Source organism: Armigeres subalbatus, chromosome 2 (genome assembly GCF_024139115.2).
Source record: "Armigeres subalbatus isolate Guangzhou_Male chromosome 2, GZ_Asu_2, whole genome shotgun sequence".
NCBI classification, from domain to species: Eukaryota; Metazoa; Arthropoda; class Insecta; order Diptera; family Culicidae; genus Armigeres; species Armigeres subalbatus.
The window spans coordinates 16,787,433-16,799,534 of NC_085140.1; the positions used below are offsets into that span (position 1 = coordinate 16,787,433).

Below are 12,102 nucleotides of genomic sequence, written 5' to 3' on the forward strand. Positions count from 1 at the left end.
GTTCAGTAGTACTTTCCACTGACTCCGACGAGGACTCCGACAAGGTTCGAGTTCGTGATTGGTTGGCTGCCCCCGAGTCCAACGCGAGGTACTACTAATCTGTCATCAGTTTGAGGTTAGATACAGACGCTGCAGAACCTAATTGCGTTCGCCGAGGCGAACGAGAGATTCGAAATAGCACGTCATTAGAATGCACACCTTGCCGAAGCACACACGATAGGTAAACAGGGACCATAGCATGGGAAAGGTTGAGAGAGAATAGGAAGGAAGCGCGAAGAGAGAAATGAACACTAGTGTAAGATAAACGTTATGAATAAAGCTTGTATTTGTCGGGATAAAAGCTCGTTTTTCCACGCGTAATGTAGAAACATTTCAGCTGTACCGTATGAATGTTAAGGAAGCGGACAGATAGATTCATGCAATAAATGTTGGTCCCAATTAAGTGAAATGAGTTGAGTGTTTTTCATGTCACACGTGTCCCGTTTGTAGTTTTTGTTATAGAAATTGTTTACTGGGAGGTTGGCTCCGAAACCAACCGGGCAACTTTTAGTCGGACACGGGTCGGTTCGATTGGGAATTTCAGGATACTTACTCTTCTTCTTCCTAGTGGCATTACATTCCCCACTGGGACATTGCCATTTCGCTGATAAGACTGATTCGTGAAACGTTGGACGGATCAAAATCAAGTGTAAAGGGTTGCGGATGAAATTTCGACAACAATTTTAGCCTGGATTGAAGCAGGGTGGTGCACTCTCGAATTTACTGTTCAATCTCGTGTTCAATATAGCGCTTGAAGCAATACACTACAAAAAACTAATATTTTTTATATATGTAGCGACACATAAAACCACAAGAAAGCATAAACCATACATTTTATTAGTGCTTCATAAATCACATATTTATACAGTTACCCTCAATAAACCATCGTTATTAAAAATACTTGCACCCCTTTTCAAGAATATGGCAGAGACTAATGCTACGTTTAGACAAGGCAAGTGAATTGAGCAAGTCGCTTGAATCGAACGCGAACTGAACGTGTAAACACCTTAATTCAATTCACTTGAACGAAAAGAAAATTGAACATGTTCAACTTTTGGCAAGTCAATTGAATTCAACTGAGTTGTTCAATTCACTTGCCCTGTCAAAACGTAGCATAATGGTTAAAAACCTTAACACCTCACACATAAAATTGAACATGCGGGAATAATACACTGCTAAAAAAATCTATATAATGTTTATGTGCGACCGATATAGATATTTCCAATTACATCAAACCAATATATTTTATGTGTGGGCCATATAGGAAATGCATTTGTGATCACACATAAAACTTAATAAGTACCAATCATACACTCTATCACGCTTGTTAATAATTTGGAATGAGGTTTCCTTATATAAATTATTCATCAATTTAACCTTTTAAGAATGAAATGAAATGTAATAAATATTATCAATTTCCCACCTTATCGGCCGCGACGATTTGAAATCGTCGCAGAGCAAATTGACGCCAAAATCGTCGCCAGCAGAAATGGCCATAAGATCTGTCAAATCAACTGTGAACAAAATTTTATAAACTCAATAATCACATTATTTCCCAAAATTGAGCCGATTTGCATCTAGATTAAAATATTGTCCTGCTAACACAGTTTTAGAATATAGTTATTGGCGACGATTTTTAAGGTACCTAAAAAGTGGTCGGTGCGTTTTGTTACCATGGAAACAGTCAATATTAAACGAGTCGAAGTTTATTTATTTGCAAACTTTATTAGCATTTATCATTTCTCGCTTAACTTTTCAAAAGGACCTAAGTAACATTTTTTTCATGATTTAATTTGAATACTGCAATCAATAGTTTCCATGCTGTTCTGTTGATTGCGCTAATCAAATTAATTCATGAAAAAATGTTACTTAGGTCCTTTTGAAAAGTTAAGCGAGATTTACAAGTTCGTAGCGCATAATGCAGATATGTAACACCATTAAAGCGGATAACTGGGGATAATAGTAGCAGAAGCGAAGCAGTATCTCCGTTTCTCAGTTCTGGCAAACCCATTTTTGGAGCTCATCTTCGGGTTTCTTCCATTCCGAATCAGCTACTCATTGTTGGATTCTGGCCATAGAATGTGTAAAGCGCAGCAGGCAGGCTCGTACTCGTCCTTCGGATTGCGTCGAGAGATCCCTGAGCTCAGTAGACTGGTTCTGTTACCATTTTTCGCTGCATGCCCTCCTCCGCCACCCGACTGCACCCGCCTCCAGCCTGCTGGAGAAGCAGTTTATTGGATTCTGATGTTTTTCCTCCGCCTAACTTTTCCCGAGCAGAAAAGTATTCTAGCGATACCACTTTCCCCTAGCAGCACTCTTTCGTCACCGATTTGAAGATTATTTTTCTTTCGCACTTGATTAAGATGACCTTAACTCGGCACCGAAAACGCATACAGAACCAAGAACCGTTCTTCTTCTCGAATTACCTAAAGGTAATTCCGTTGTTCCACCGAAAACTGCAGCACTGCGATGCGATGCGCGTTCCACGACATAAACTTTTCGTTACATCCTGGTTACGCCTTTTCTCACTGGCGAATAAAATTGTGCTCATCTTCCGGTCTCTTCCATTCCGAACCAGCTAAATATTGTGGGATCCTAGCTATAAAATGTGTAAAGCAGTGAAGATGCGGGCTGCAGCACACCCGTTATGTTCCAAACCGCAAACGTTGCATGTTTTCGATCAGATTGTTACCAGATTTTGTCCTGTAGATGGTTTGCCTCTACATTATTTTAAAGCACGCCGGACACCTCTTGTTTGCCAATTGTTCACCGCTCACCTTCCGCATCTAGGTATTATTTAAAATGAAGAAAATGAAACAGGAATTCATGTTTAAAGTAGTTTGGCAATATGATGCCTTTTACCTACCTAAGAACGAGCCTGCGAAAAATAATATCTTCGCCAGATATGTCATTGCCACACACGCATTCACCATTTTTATTTTTCTGTTTTACTTTTTTTGCATGGTTCGCAAAAATCAGTTTATATAGTAATAGCACAGACAAACAGACATAACACTCGACAAATTTTCATCGTTCACTGATTTTTTGAACTGAATTCAAATAATCATTAGTTGGCCAATCGATCACTCGTGGCGCGCGCATCGTTTTGCTCGAGTTTGACGTTTGCTCACTACCGCCATCTGGTTCGTGATTTGCCCAACTAACTGAAATCACCAGATGTCGTTAGTGTTTGAACGACGATGAATTTGATGAGGAAATGTTCAATGTGTTATGTCTGTTTGTCTGTGGTAATAGTTTTCGTACAGTGTCGAAACTCAAATTATGATTGTTCAGCATAGCTAAGCAAACGATCTACCATTATTTCAGCCCCATACGCGTTATGGTTCTTTCATCTCGTGCTCTTGAAAAAAATATTGGAAAAGCACGTGGTTTACAAAATGGCCGATTTCTGGCTTTATCGTATAATTACCATAATCTAAAAGTAAATAAAATTTCTAATGCAAAAAATCAAATTTTAAATTGACGTCCTAGGTATATGTTTTACTTATAGACACTATATAGGATCCATAGACGAGCTAAGGCGAAGGCGAGTGTAGCCAAACGAACTGTCAGTTAGTGTAGCCCAACGAGCATGTCGTCCAAGCAACGGAGCGTGTGACGTCAAATTCGCGTGATACACTGTGAAAAAGTAGAAAAACCTTGAGAAAAACACATTTAATCAAAATGACCCAACCGTGCCTACGCTCGTTGAACAAGTTCAACTTTTGGCAACTCAATTGAAGTACATTCAAATTCAATCAAAGTTGATTGCCTATTTCCGGGGATTAAACCACCCGACTTGGACGTTAATTTACAATGTTATGAAAACTCTTTTGGGAAAATCATAGATCGCACTTTGAGCAGTGATGTCAAATGTTTTACAATATCTATTATTATTCCAAGCTTCATCTAAATGTATAAAACTTGGAAATAACCGTCTGTTGAACCACTATTGCAATTATTATAATATTGCGATTTTTTTCACCATTTAGACTTTTATGAAATAAATTTCGTCGTACTCAGATTTCGCTTTCGATTTCGCTGTTGGCTACCTTGCGCATTTCACTTGAAGATCGTGACAGTTGCCGCCAGCCCCCTCATGATTATATATTTTTCATTGTTCTCAGCTCTCAAGTTGATCATGTTTACACAACAAAACCAGCTGGTGCTTCGATGTTTACATTCAGTCCCATTGTTTTTAATCGACCACGTGCTTATGAATCAAGGTAATCTATAAAAAGGTTGTTGAAAATGCCTTTAAAGACAAAATTGACAACTCTTTAATTTCGTCGAGCGAATCTAATCATTCGTGAAAAATACAATATGCTTCCGCAAAGAATTCAAATTATAACAAACTTGAAAGTAGTGAAAAGATTAACTTTCACTACAAATCATTATTATTTTTCTAGAGTTTGATCAAACAAATGTACTGGCAACCCTGCCGAGCCCACGTGTTCATTTGAAAACATAAACAACTTTTGTTGGCGCCAACCCGTTTCACCCGATTCATCAGCCCGCCAACCGGGAGAACAAAGGATTTTGACATCTCGCACTTATGACTATCTCGCACTTCTGAAGTGCGGAGTCCAACGAGGTGGGAATAAGTGCGCAATATATGCATAATTATCATGATGAAGATTCCATTCAGTGATACTTCGACAAATTTGCACGGTGAATACTCGCTTAACTTTTCAAAAGGACCTAACTAACATTTTTTTCATGAATTAATTTGAGTACTGCAATCAAAAGCTTTCATATTGGTCTGTTGATTGCGCTACTCAAATAAATTCTTGAAAAAAATGTTACTTAGGACCTTTTGAAAAGTTAAGCGAGAATACTTCGGTGAGAAAAGGGAGAAAAGCAATTTGCATCGAATAACATTGGCCAGCCCCTCGTAGCGTTTGTTCAAACGTTTTCTAAGGAACATTGGAAAGCGAAACACTGATAAGAGAAACAAGACGAAATGTCAAAAATATAAACAATAACAAAAATGCTGCAGAAGAGCAAAACGAGCAGACCAAGTTTACAAAAATTTTGTGTTTTGTATAAAGGCAGTTTGTAAAATTCTGTTAAAGTTGTTCCATACATTTACTAGTGCAAACGTTTAGACAAATAGATTATGATGCCCCAGCTGCGGTACGGTCCGACGGTGCTCTACCTTCTGGCAGCCATAATCCCCTGCAGTTTGGAAGCCGTCGAAATCGATTGCTCGGAGCTACGTATGGGGCAGTACCTGTGCCCGGATCCAAGCGTGAGGCACATCGATCCCAAAACCCAACAGCTGCGCGGGTGCACCAAAGAGAACAAAGCGCGCGTCTGGTGCCTGGCGGTGGAGGGCATCACCTGCAGTGAGACGAAAAATTCGAGCTTCACCCGGGAGATGCCCTGCAAGTGGACGTAAGTTCGGGTGGCCAGTAGGCGATGGTCTTAATTGTTGACAAACTGAGGACGAGTTATTGCCGTTCAAAGGCATTGAAGTTTACGTTTCGTTTGAGTAATTCATCAAAATTACAATTGAAGTAAAAGATTTTGATAACAGTGTTGGGGATGGTGCAGAAAGTACGGCAGGCGAAAATCGGCGATTTTCAATCTCGTATTTTTGGGCAGTAGAAATAATGGGGAATATTATGCCAATAAGAAGGAGAAGAAGAAGAAGCTATTTATTAAACTTGTTTAGTTACTTGTAGTTATTATAGTTATATTTATATTAGCTAAATGACTTTTTTTTTTTTTTTTTTTAAATCTTTATTATCGTGATTTTTTATGTGTACAATAAGTTCATCACGTAAACTCAATGAGTTAATCATAATATGTAGTCATGCCTAATGAGAGCTTGAAGTAGATTGCAATCGTTTTCGGGCCCATTTTTGGCGTCCATTCAGCCAACTCCAACCTACTGTAAGTCGCTTGAAACAGATTGGAAGCTGTAGCCTAAGCAAGTTCGAGCACCTCGAGATTCTGACATTTTGACTGTTGTCAAATGAATAAAAATTATCAAAACAAAAGTTGCAACTACGCAAAGGAAGTAAAGTTAGTTTGCATGATTTCAAGAAACAAAACACAAATCAGTTTTTCTTGTACTTGGTGAGCGTCCATTGAGAACCTAGCTCGAAGTAAGTCGACAGCTCTTGAGTGTTAAAAAATTTCAAACTGCTTCAAGTAAGTTCGAGCTGAGTCATTAGACAGCACTAATATAATATTATCATAGCGTTCTTACTTCTAAGCACTAACAAAAGCGCATCTTCGAACTTTTGTAGGGCAGAACGGTCCAGAATGCACCCTTAAACTTTTCGATGTTTTCGCCCATATAAACAAAAATACCCAACCTACATTTCACTATGATCTCCTATTCAAAACAATAAGGGTTTCATGACATTCTAACACATTTAAAAATGTTTTAGGCCTGGAGCAAAACGCCCGAATGGTGGTCTAAAATGACTCAATTGCATGTAAAATGATTTTGAACGCATGGTTGTTTGTTCTTTCTCAGTGGATTGATCTTACGGATGTGGTGGAAGAAGCATTAGCATTAGCATTGTTACGGTGTAATTCGTAGATTGGACACTAGTGATACTCATGTTTTACTTTTGAGATCCTTATCTAGAAGATCTTACGGATGTGGTGGAAGAATAGCAAATAGTCAAATTTTAGTAAATATGAAGGGATTTTGCTGATTTTTTTCAATTATGAATTGTAATAGTAATATTCGTTCATAAATGTACTACAACAGATTATATGAGTGATTTTATGAGTGAGGCCATTTTGCTCCAGGGGTGCATTTTGGACCGTTCTCCCCTACTAGTTAGTACTATACTGCCGTCATACGCATATTTGTCCCATGTTTGCTGGGATTTCCTATGTACATGGGACAATTATGCGTAGAACGGCAGTATAGCTTGGTAATAGACGAACATTGATATACCACGCTGCTCCATTCATTTCCAGCAATTCAATTCACAAAGTGATAGCCTCAACCACAAGTCGAACTAGGACTTGATTCACAATTAATGAGTATTTACTGATTTTCATTATCGTTGCCCCGTGTAATCAAAACCTTATAGTGAATGTCCTTTTTCTGTCCTTCCAGCAACGGGTACCACTTCGACACCTCTCTTCTCCTGTCCGTCTTTCTTGGCATGTTCGGAGCGGATCGATTCTATTTGGGTTACCCGGCGATCGGTTTGCTCAAGTTTTGCACCCTGGGATTCATGTTTCTCGGCCAGCTGGTGGACGTCATCCTGATAGCAACCCAAGTGGTCGGCCCAGCGGATGGATCGGCCTACGTGATTCCCTACTACGGTCCCGGAATCACAGTGGTGAGGAGTGACAATTGGACCTACCGGTTACCGCAGGACAATTGGTGATTGTTAGCCAACGTTTTCAACATCCGTAGAATAATAAAGCACTGACTGATGATGGCTTGGAATGCATTAGCCTTAATCCGTTGCACATTTTGACTAGCGATAAATCACGGCCCAATTTTCCAAGGGCGGGGATCCATTTATCATTTTTGTTTCACTGAATAGAAGGTGGGTACCTGCCCCCTCCCTTCTCCTTCAAAACACACACCAGACAGTAACGATGGTTCCCTTTTGTTATTCACAAAGATGATGAGTTCAGGTCCTCGTTTTTTCATGCCAAAAAATAAACAATCTATCAATCAGTCACGCGGCAGCAATCCGCCAACCATTTCTCTGATCTGCGAGAGCGCGAATGTAATGAAACATGCGAATCATTGGCCTTCGGTGAAAGGTAAAACGGAATCGAATTTCCACCAAATTGATACAGATGTTATGAATGTGTTTTTCTGTTCCAACGATCGCTTCCCATTCATTGGTTGAAATATCGTGTATATATGTGATGTGAGATAAACAAACGTCTATTCCAGGGTCGAATTTTATTAGGCAGTCATTTTACATAAAACTGCTTTTTATTGTTTTGAAGGCAGTAGCAGAAACTTTTATTGGAAGCTCATTTCAATATAAATTTTATAATACTGCTAAATGGCTTTTGTTAGTGCTTTTAGGTTTATTTGAGTATATATTTATCTAGTCACATTTTTGAAAATAAAAGTAGAGTGATAGACTTATTCTGCATTCAAAGAGAAGATGGATGTTCTGGATGTAATTTCAATCTCTCAGGCGTGCGATATTTCCGCAAACTTTAATAACATTCATGTAATTGATTTTTGATTGGTGGGGCAAGGAGAGCGCCAGTCAATACGAGGCCGACTATAGAGAGGGTAATGGCAGAAAAGTCGTTGCATACCACAATAATTGGATTGAGATTCGAGTTTTGAATCTCGGAATCGACGATCTCCTGTCCGAACCGTACAATATCCCTACTGAAAACGGCAACTGGGTGGCGGGTCTAGGATGACGGCATTTTCCACGACGGACGATATCCGTCCCATACTGCCGTCATACGCATAGTTGTCCCATGTTTGATGGGATTTCCTATTTACATGGGACAATTATGCGTAGAACGGCAGTATAGAGGTGGTACACTTCTCCGCTGAGAGTGTCGCGATAGCCAAGATCGATGGTGTGCTCCACTGCTATGTCCCACCAATAAGGTGGCCAGTAGAACAAGTCAACCAGATGGTCGAAAGGATATCTTCCGATCAACGCAGATCCGTGGGGCGTCCCCTATAGGATTGTTATGGTCAAGACTAAAAGGGGCTTTTTATTTACCTTCAGATTAGCAACATAAAAGACGAATTATTTTAATAAAAAAAACGTGATGATACTTGCCTACGTATTTAAAAGAAATCATTCCATATGAAGTGATAGAAAAAAAAATGCAAACGTGCAATCGACTTTCTTAGAATTGAATGAAAGTTTGACCAATTGTTTATGTATGAGTTATACCCCAAAATCCAAAATTTCGTAGTGATTGTTGATTAATACGACCCCACGATTAATACGACCATCCCCACAAATGTATGAATCTTATCATATTGTTTTGTTGATATCTCTGGAACTGTAAGGTCTATAATGAATCTAAGGTAGGGGACCATTATGAACACCCGGGGCAGATTGGACACCCCCAATATTTTTGTTAATTCAATCATTTTTCTACTTTCAATGCAGCGAACTCTATAATCCTTTCATAAACAACTAATTTATAGCGTAGAAGCCATTGTTTTATTTTCTTAGTGCATAAATTTGACAAAAAAGTTAGAATGTCTTCCAAATGGTTAAAAATTATAAGTTTCACCTCCCATAAAATAAGCTTTACTTTACCACAGAAGATGATTTCTCAATAATTGGTCATCCCATAGCAGAATTCTATTATTTACAGTGCTCTGGCATGCATTTGTGACAAGTTTCCTTGATTTTTACAAAATTTCCAACAGTTTTTAAATTTGTTCACCTGTTGGGGCAAACTGAACACTCTATATGGGGGTAGAACTGACACCTTAAAAATTAAAAACATAACCTCAAACTCATCGAACTTGGCTTTCATATCGTGTTATTATGGTGCGGAATTATAAATCGCTATAAAAGTTCCAGTACATGACATATATACCATAGAAGCATATATATATATATATATAGATTTGGCAATCTCGTTGGCAAGTTGATCGGTACAACCCATTGGAAGGATTGGCGATGCCAGTAGAGTGAATAAGAGTATGCATAGATTATGCAATGCTTAGAGTAGAGTAGATTGATAAGGGGTCTTGCAATAAGTGTTAGAATCCATATAAAAACAATCATATGCTTCATACAAAAAGTTCGACATACATGTATGAGGCCGGCTGAAAGTGGCATATTTTTGCGTTACGTAATCAATCTTCTTCTATTCGTCATGGAATTAATATAGAAAACGACCATATATGACCTCGCTTAAGAAGAGGGAAATAGATTTTCGGATGTTGATGATCTAAACACAATTTTAGGTGTCTCATACAAAATCATGACAGGAAGATGAACAATTGGGTAATATTTATGTTGGATGATCCATAAAATAGGTTACAATGGCATATAATCACAAGTAAGATAATTTTCTTCATATTTTATAAGGGTGTCCATTAGGGTGGCTCAAATTAGTATGGGAAAAACTTTTTTCAATTTTTTTGATGGGCCGCCCTCTTATTCGGTTCTATTTGATGCCCTGATGCTCTGGACAAAATTTCAGCCAAATCGGTCAACGTTTGGGCAGTGCTAAACTCGTTGGAAGTTTATATGCAAAAATGTATGCAGAAACATCCCAAAACAGTGAATTGCAGTTGGACGGCACAACTTACGATGAAGAACTATGATACTCACTCAGATCTTGAAGAATTTAATACAGAATGCTATGCAGAAAACCGCGAGAAGATTAGAGTTTGCCCGGCTAAGTTATTAGCATTTCTCTGAAGTGGGGTTTGACCAAATTTCGTTTCTTTTACCTTTGAAAAGAAATAAATTCACCCCTACAACACTCCAGTAAAATGCTAATATCTTTGCCTAAAAAACTCTAATCTTCTCGCGGTTTTCAGCATAACATTCTGTATTTAATTCTACAAGATCTGAATGTGTATCATGGTTCTTGATCGTAAATAGTGCCTTTTAACTGCAAATCACTGTTTTTGGATGTTTCTGCACACATTTTCTATATAAACTTCCAATGAGTTAAGCACCGCCCAAACGTTGACCGATTTGGCTGAAATTTTGTCCAGAGCATCAGGGCATCAACAGAACCGAATAAGAGGGCGGCCCATCAAAAATTTGAAAAGTGTTTTTGAACCACCCTAGTGTCCATACTGCCCCATGGGGATGTCCAATCTACCCCGCTACCTTCCCGAGAGTAGAGTAAAATTAACTATTACAAAATCGTCCTATTTGATTGAAATTGTCTTTTTTTGCCTTTCTCGTACAACTAAGTTGTACCGAAAGGCTATCATTTCACTCCAAATTCGAACTTTTGATAGAAGTCCCGGAGACCCATAGTGTTATATACCATTCGACTCAGCTCGATGAGCTGAAAAAATGTCTGTCTGTCCGTGTGTGCGTGTGTGTGTATGTGTGTGCGTGTGTGTGTGTGCACAAAATGCCATAAAAAACATTAGCCAAATTTTTACATAGAAACTCTTAACCGATTTTCTTGCAACAAGTTGCATCCGACAGAGACTAAAACGCTGTTGATCACTATTGAATTTCATAATAATTGCAAATTGCAAAAAATAGATAATATTAAAATAGTGATGAGACATAGTCACATAGAACAAAAATGTGTTATGAAAAATGCTTTGCATCTATGAATATTTTATCCGTGACTTCCCATTAAGAGTTTCATCGCACTATAAAGATGCTCGTGTTGCACGCATTTAGGCGTAAGTATGCTCTTCGTTCAGTTTCATAGTACTATGAAATTGTCCGAAAGTCAAAATTCGATCATAGGAAATTCGAGAAACTTTTGGCCGCGCCATCTGTCGTCTACTAGTGAAATTTTCTATCATAACATTAGACGGTGTAACTGTTTTGCCTTTCTTGTACATCATCGAGGTGTAAGCGTAAAGGCTACATTTATTACCTTTTTGCGCGAGAAAGGCGCCATCACCGTTAGGTGAATTAATCTGGGTTTTTTTTAAAACGATTCAAAACAGAACTGGTAGTTAACGAGTAATAGTATCATGTAATTGCTAGAAATCCAAATTATATTCAATTTAAATCACCTAAAATTGATTAAAACCTTAGGGTGTCCATATTGCCCCTTGTCCCCCTAAACATTTGAAAGAAGATTTTTCAAGGATTTTTTTTTTTATGTGCTGTTTTGCCCTCCTTAACCGTGCGGTAAGACGCGCGACTACAAAGCAAGACCATGCTGAGGGTGGCTGGGTTCGATTCCCGGTGCCGGTCTAGGCAATTTTCGGATTGAAAATTGTCTCGACTTCCCTGGGCATAAAAGTATCATCGTGTTAGCCTCATGATATACGAATGAAATTTATATGGAAATTAGTATGAAAAATGTATTTTTTTTTGCATTTTTGCTCCTAGCGGTTTTATTTTATCGTTATTTCAATCATCTGACTCAATATGCTAGGAAAGATGAAAGATGCCGAAAGAGTTTGCTGAA

At 38.5% G+C, this 12,102-nt stretch overlaps 1 protein-coding gene across 1 annotated transcript; it reads left to right on the forward strand.

Annotated features, from left to right (window-relative positions):
• The first annotated feature begins 4,998 nt into the window (after positions 1 to 4,998).
• On the forward strand, positions 4,999 to 7,479 carry LOC134214064 (TM2 domain-containing protein CG10795). The gene is made up of 2 exons (XM_062693507.1): positions 4,999 to 5,436; positions 7,127 to 7,479. Exons 1-2 carry the CDS (start codon positions 5,159 to 5,161, stop codon positions 7,401 to 7,403), a joined length of 555 nt encoding a protein of 184 aa, XP_062549491.1. The 5' UTR covers positions 4,999 to 5,158; the 3' UTR covers positions 7,404 to 7,479.
• The last annotated feature ends 4,623 nt before the right edge of the window (positions 7,480 to 12,102 follow it).

Coding starts and splice junctions, on each gene's coding strand:
- LOC134214064 (XM_062693507.1), top strand. CDS start 5,159: ATGATGCCCCAGCTGCGGTACGGTCCGACGGTGCTCTACCTTCTGGCA. Junction 5,437..7,126: donor GAGATGCCCTGCAAGTGGAC/GTAAGTTCGGGT, acceptor CTGTCCTTCCAG/CAACGGGTACCACTTCGACA.